The sequence below is a fragment of the Myotis davidii genome, unplaced genomic scaffold, assembly GCF_000327345.1.
Source record: "Myotis davidii unplaced genomic scaffold, ASM32734v1 scaffold960, whole genome shotgun sequence".
Classification (NCBI taxonomy): Eukaryota; Metazoa; Chordata; class Mammalia; order Chiroptera; family Vespertilionidae; genus Myotis; species Myotis davidii.
Genome location: NW_006293003.1, coordinates 1455956 through 1462971, shown reverse-complemented (window position 1 = coordinate 1462971; position 7016 = coordinate 1455956). Strand labels below are relative to the sequence as shown.

The window sequence follows — 7016 nt, the reverse complement described above, 5'->3', positions numbered from 1 at the left end:
AAATTGACCAAATGACAGAACAAGTGGTGGAATGACCACTAATTATGACATGCACTGACTACCAGGGGACAGACACTCAATGCAGGAGCTGCCCCCTGGTAGTCAGTGCTCTCCCACAGAGGGAGTACCACTCAGCCAGAAGCTGTAGGCAGGTGGTAAGGAGCGAGGGGTCCCAGACTGCAAGAGCCCTGGACTGTGAGAGGGATGTCTGCCTGCCGGCTTAGGCCAGACATCCCCTGAGGGGTACCAGACTGTGAGAGGGCACAGGCCGGGCTGAGGGACCCCTCGCCACGAGTGCACAAATTTTTGTCCACCGGGCCTCTAGTCGCTATGAAGCACACTGACTACCAGGGGGCAGATGCTCAATGCAAAAGCTGCCCCCTGGTGGTCAGTGCACTCCAACAGCCAACCTCCCATGGCCCTACCCGCTGCAGGCCAACCTCCCGTGGTCCCTCCCCCGAGGCCCCAATCAGGGAGGGGTGGGGGGCTGGCCAGCCAACCTCCGGGGGTCCCTCACCATGGTCGGCCAGTCCCCCGAAAGGCCTCAATTGCTGGCCAGGCCGAGGGAGCCCACCCGTGCATGAATGTGTGCACTGGGACTCTAGTTTTACATAAAGGACTTGAGTTTTTGTGGATTTTGGTATCTGTGGCAAAATCCACAAAAACTGGAACCAATCTCCTGCAAATATAAAGGGATAATTGTAGTTAAGTTTTTGGGAAGTCAAAAGTTATACATGGATTTTCTTTTTAAATATATTTTATTGACTTCAGAGAGGAAGGAAAAAAGGGAGAGAGACAGAAACATCAATGATTAGAAAAAAATCATTGATCGGCTGCCTCCTGCATGCCCCCTCCTGGGGATCGAGCCTACAACCCAGGCATGTGCCCTTGACTGGAATCGAACCCAGGACCCTTCAGTCCGCAGGCTAACGCTCTATCCACTGAGCCAAACCAGCTAGGGCTGGATTTTCAACTTTGCAGGGTCGGTACCCCTAATCCCTGAGTTGTTCAAGCCGTCAAATGCATATTCTTTAAACACTATGATTGAAAATTAGAACAAGTTTAACACATTATTTTACGTACTTTCAACTTGATATTGTATAGAGAAAAAAATATTTGATAGTATAGAGAAAAAACTAAATGTAATGTTACAATTCTTACAAGTTAGAAAATGTTATTTTAATCTGAGAGCAACATGCTAATTACTTGAAAAAGTTACTCAGAAAAATTCAACTTGGAAAAAGATGATCCAAGAATACATCAGTCTCTTGGGCTAATTATGTCTCCAAGACTTTTGTTATTGTTGCTGATCCTCATCCAAGGATATTTTTTTCCATTGATTTTTAGAGAGAGTGGAAAGGAGGCAGGGAGGAAGGCACGGGGGGGGGGTGGTGGTGATAGTGATAGATGATAGGTAGATAGATAGATAAACATTGATGTGAGACAAATTGGTTGGTCGGATGCCTCCTGCATGTGCTCAGACCAGGGACGGGGATTGAACTTGCAACCTAGGTACGTGCCCTTGACCGGGAATTGTACCCGAGACCCTTAGGTGCTCAGGCAGGCGCTCTAACCACTTAGCAACACCAGCCAGGACCAGCCCTTTTTCTTTGCATGAACCTTTTTTTAAAGTCCTTAGAGCAAATGCAAGCATTTAAAATGATGGAACAATAAAAAAATCAACGTTCAAAGGATTTTTAGAAATAAATAATTTTCAATAAAGTGCTTAAAAAAACCATGTATAGTATTTATAACATACAGATTTTTAGCAACTTTATAGTGTACCTGGTGGCATAAGAATAGCGTATTCTGAACCTTTCCTTTTTCAAAGTTAAAATTTATATATTTCACACAGCATTTTAAAAAATGATCTTCCCTATAAGACTATAAGCTCAGTAAATGAGGATTTATTTTCTTCATCACAGTATGTTTTTTATTCCTTATACTCAGTCAATATCTTGTTTAGAGCAGAGGTTCATTAAACGGGTCAAATCAAAGAATGGATATGTTCTATAGTATGAGGCACTGAGTTTTTGGAGAACAAATTTCAAGTGATATAATCATCACCAAAGAAACATAATTTTCAAGCCTGTAGTTCTTAATTGGCAAAAGTATTAGAAACAACAGATACAAAATGACTGCTGTGGATAACACTGAAACAGTACCTTCTTATCCAAATAACATTTGGTCAACAAAACATACTTTCAAAACTTCATGAATTATCAGATTTTTCTCTTATGGAGAATTTGAAAGTCTTACTAATATCTAATTCAACAAATACTTATAGATGACTATTGTAAGGTACTCTGCTGGGTGCTATAGCAAGTCATAAAGCTGTCAGGCATGGCACAATCCTGGCTTTAAAGACACATATGAAATTAAAATAGAAGAGTCAAGGTTAAGGCAAAAAGGAAGGTGTTAAAGGAGGAAAATTAGAAAAGAGACAGAGTTTCAGACTGACATGATGTCTGACATTTGGCTTTTAGGAAACGAGTATATATATTAGATATAGCCATGATATTCTTTCATATAAAGTACTTATTTTCTATAAAATACTGAGAAATTCAAATAAAGGAATATGAAAATATAAACAGGGAAATGCAATACCCTTACCAAATGAACTTTAAATCTCAAAAAATTAGGGCACAATGTAGGAACAAACTGATTGGTAAAATTCTCCATTCCAAGTCCTAATTTCCCATATCGACCATCTCCAAAAGTATACATACGGCCTATATCTAAAATGCAAAGAAGAGAGAATTATTTAAGTGTTATTTATATGATTGATTTGTAAATAAACTAATATATTAGTTTGCATTTTTATTCTAATTTCCCCCTCACATTCTGCATTGACTTTTCCCTGATCCATTAATGTTTCCATACTCTCTATGGTCTCTGTGGTCCTGCACATAACATTAGACAATAGATACTCTGAGAATAAATCACTAAGCCCTTGGTGGTTTAAAAGTTGAAACCCAGTTGTGTGAGGCCTCGTGTGAAGCAGCAGCAATATAGCCTGAGATCTCATGAATATATACCATCTTCTCAAGGGGAAAACTTTTTAGAGTTTTGTATTCTGATCCCCTACACCCCAGTACAAACTATTTCCTTTTTATTTCAGTTCATTGATTGAATCAGGGGTTCTCAACCTTGGCACTACTGACATTGGGGCTGGATAATTCTTGATTGTATGGGTTTGTCCTATGTAGGATGTTTAGCAACATCTCTGGCCTCTATCTACTAAATGCTCATAGAATACCCCACCTCTGCAGTTGTGACAATCAAAAATGTCTCCAGACATGCCATGTGCCCTGGGGGGACAAAAATCACCATTGATAGAAAACTACTGGCAAAGATCAATCCAGCTATCTCTTTTACTAGTTCTGCTCCTGGGATGTGGAACACTGCTGATGGAAATGCCATAAACCAACCATGTCCACCAACCCCTATACCAATACTGGGTATCCTCTATATAGGTGGACCCACGATGATGATGAGTAATCTTGTCGCTTCTCCCACTGTCATAGCAGCTATTCTGAACCTTCACTCCTCAAGCCCTTCCTTCATAACCTCCATCTCAAGTGGAGTAAGTACCATGGAAGCAAAAGTAAAGGGGAAAGGTGCCAGGATGGGTACAGAGGAGAGCGATCTCCCACTAGTCTGGGGATTATGGAAGGCTTTCAAACTGGAGTATAAAGGATGATTAGAGTTTAGCTGCAAGAAGAAGGGAACAAAGAATATTCTAAGCAGAGTCAGCAGTACATACAAAAGCTCTGAATCAAGAAAAAACATAGCATAGTCAGGAAGGTGAAAGGCAACCAACATGCCTATAGCACAAGGGGAGTGGTATGAGATGAGTCTGAAAAGGTAAGAAGGAACCACAACATAAAGGATTTTGTTGGTTCATCTTAAGAATTTCTGAACTCTAGTCTAAGGGCAATAATAAGCTCAATGAATAGTTTTAAGCAGGAGCATGATAAGAGCACATTGGGAACTTCTAGTTTAAGATAGCAAAGTAATTGCATTACTAGGAAAACCCAAGAGAACTGACTGAAAATGATTAGAAAAAATATAATACATGAAGTAGAAGTTCAAAAATTAATATACAAAAATAAATAGATTCCCTACAAATCAGCAATAACCAGCATTTAAACTCTAAATTTACACTCATAATTCTATTAGGTATTTATTTCCTTTATATATATATTCCTTATCATCTTTTTGCCTCCCCCCCTTCCTTTGACTCTGATTTATTTATCCAAAATGGTTTTAAAGGATGTAGGGTGTGGCTATAGGGTTAAGCCTCAGACTGACCTGTTGGCAAAGCCACAAACAAGTCCCAGCTTAAAGGGCACAGTCCTCTTAGCATAATTAGGCTTGACCTTATGAAGCTCCCTAGATCTTAACTGGGCAGCTAATGGGCTGAGGGAGATGCAGCAAGGTGTGAACTAATATAAATTCAAAGTAAACATCATTACATAAAAGGGTATGTTTTTTTTTGTTTGTTTTTTTTTTTTTTTTTAGTTTTATTCATTTCAAACGGGCCGGATCTGGCCCGCGGGCCATAGTTTGCCCATGGCTGACCTAGACCCAGCTTATTCTTTTTGTCTGTCATTTCTCCATCCTTCACCACCCTCACTCAGGTTTGCGGAACCCTTTACTGAGCTGGCTTGGCACAAAGGTTTGCCCTTTTAATTTGATTATCTTTAGCCAGGAAAAAATAGACTCTGATCCAAGCCTTCTGACTCCACTTCCAACCTCAAAAATATTTTTAAAACATGAGCTACTGGCTATAATGTGGAACTGAGAACTTACAGATAACTCACTACATTAATCCTGTAGGAAAAAAAATATTCACAACACATGTCCCCTGGGGAGGTTTCACGAGCAAAAAGGCAAACAAAGTTAATGTTTAATTATTTGTGCTATAACTTCTTTTATCAGGAGGAAAGGTATTATGAAAGTTTAACCAAATAATCTCATTGTATGTTAGATGACCCATAAAAAGTGTATATTTACCATCAATGGCAATTTAGAATTGATGAAAAATGGTAGAAAGGGCAGAGAAACTGAGAATAGGATCCTGCAAGTGAGACATACAGTTCAACAATAATCCTAGGACTATGAACAAATAGTAATTCTTTACATTGTATATACATGTTTTATTTCATGCTATATTTAAAAAGGTCAGTACTTGATAATTGTAGGTAGCTCTCTTCCCCAAAGAACCTTTAAAAGAAACCTACCTGCCCATTTTCAAGTATTGATCCTATTTCCCCTAACCAGATACCATTAGATGAACTCCACTATAGCAGTAGCTGTTTTTTTTTTAAAAAAATATTTATTGTTAAAAGTATTACAGATGTCCTCCCTTCCCACCCCCAATGTCTCCCTTCACCCATTCCCGCCCTGCCCCAGGCCTTCCCCACCCTATTGTCTGTGTCCTTAGGTAATGCATATATGCATATAAGATCTTTATAATCTCTTCTCACCCCCCTTCCCCCCTTCCCTTTGAGATTCATCAGCTTGTTTCCATGTCTCTATTTTATTCATCAGTTTATTTTGTTCATTAGGCTCCTTGTTTGTTTATTTTTAGATTCAACTGTTGATAGATATGTATTTATTGCCATTTTATTGTTCATATTTTTTTATTTTTCTTCTTTTTTTATATTCTCCCTCTTCTTAAAGAATACCCTTCAACATTTCATGTGATACTATTTTTAAAAGAAGGAAAAATGTAGAAATACTGATATCTGTATTATTTTAAAATACTATATGATTTCTAACTTTTTAATGCTTTATTTTTAGATAGAAATGTGAGCTGGAAATAGTGAAATTATAGAGCCTTTTGTTCTAAAGCAATTACATCTGTGGAGTATATCAATTACCTACAAGTAACTGAGTTAGTCATTTTAGGGAAGGATCTTATATCGAGTCCTACATTAGCAGCACCTAGTTTCTTAAACTGATGAAGGTCCAATGCAGCATCTCCCTGGATAGAGAAAGTATAGAGTGGAAGATCTAAAGGACCCAGATATTCACTTAGTGATCTTGAAGGTGCCTTTCTATCACTGTGAGTCACTCCTGAAAACATCTCATAATGGCAAAAGCATCATAAGAATTTAGTGGTGAGGATGTGGACAAAAAGGAACACTAGTACACTGCTGGTGGGAATTCAGACTGGTGCAGTCACCATGGAAAACTGGAGTTTCCTCAAAAAAAAAAAAATGTAACTGTCATTTGACCCAGTGATCCCACTTCTAGGAATATATCCTAAGAACCCTAAAACACCAATCAGAAAGAATATAAGCACCCCCATGGTCATAGAAGCACAATTTACAATAGCTAAGATCTGGAAACAGCCCAAGTGCCATCAGTAGATGAGTGGATAAAAAAGCTGTGGTACATTTATACCATGGAATACTATGCAGCAGTAAAGAAGAAGAAACTCTTATCCTTTGAAAGAACATGGAGGGACCTAGAAAGCATTATGTTAAGCAAAATAATCCAGGCAGAGAGAGACATATCAAATGATTTCATTTCTATGTGGAATCTAATCAACAAAATAAATGGACAAACTAAATAGATCCAGAGGCATGGAAGCATGGAACAGACTGATGAATCTTGGAGGGAAGTGGGGAGGGGAGCAGGAAGAGATTAATCAAAGAACTTATATACATACTAGAGGCCTGGTGCACGAAATTTGTGCACGGGGGTGGGTGTTGGGGGGCTCAGCCCGGCCTGCATCAAGGCTGAGTCATCAGGGTGAGCATGAGAATATCTTTTCTATACTTAAATACAGGCTAATAACATTATAGCAGAATTTTAGTAATGCTATTATATTGATCTGGTTAAAATAATATATTTCCTATAATAAAATATCATGAACAAAATGGATTTTTCAAATTCCCATTTTATCATCTAGAATGAGACTGGGTGAGCTGTTGGGGAAGAGGAGAAAGCTGGTTTAAATTACTGCTCCCCCCCTACCCCACCCCCATTGAGAAGGAAGCTTC

General features: G+C 38.8%; 1 protein-coding gene across 1 annotated transcript in view; it reads right to left on the bottom strand.

The window, feature by feature from the left end:
• The window catches only part of RPGR (retinitis pigmentosa GTPase regulator), a 58253-nt gene that overhangs the window by 34006 nt on the left and 17231 nt on the right, over nucleotides 1-7016 (bottom strand). Inside the window, exon 9 of the mRNA XM_015565792.1 lies at nucleotides 2614-2738. Within this exon, the coding sequence (XP_015421278.1) occupies nucleotides 2614-2738 (125 nt within the window). The remainder of the gene's footprint in view (nucleotides 1-2613; nucleotides 2739-7016) is intronic.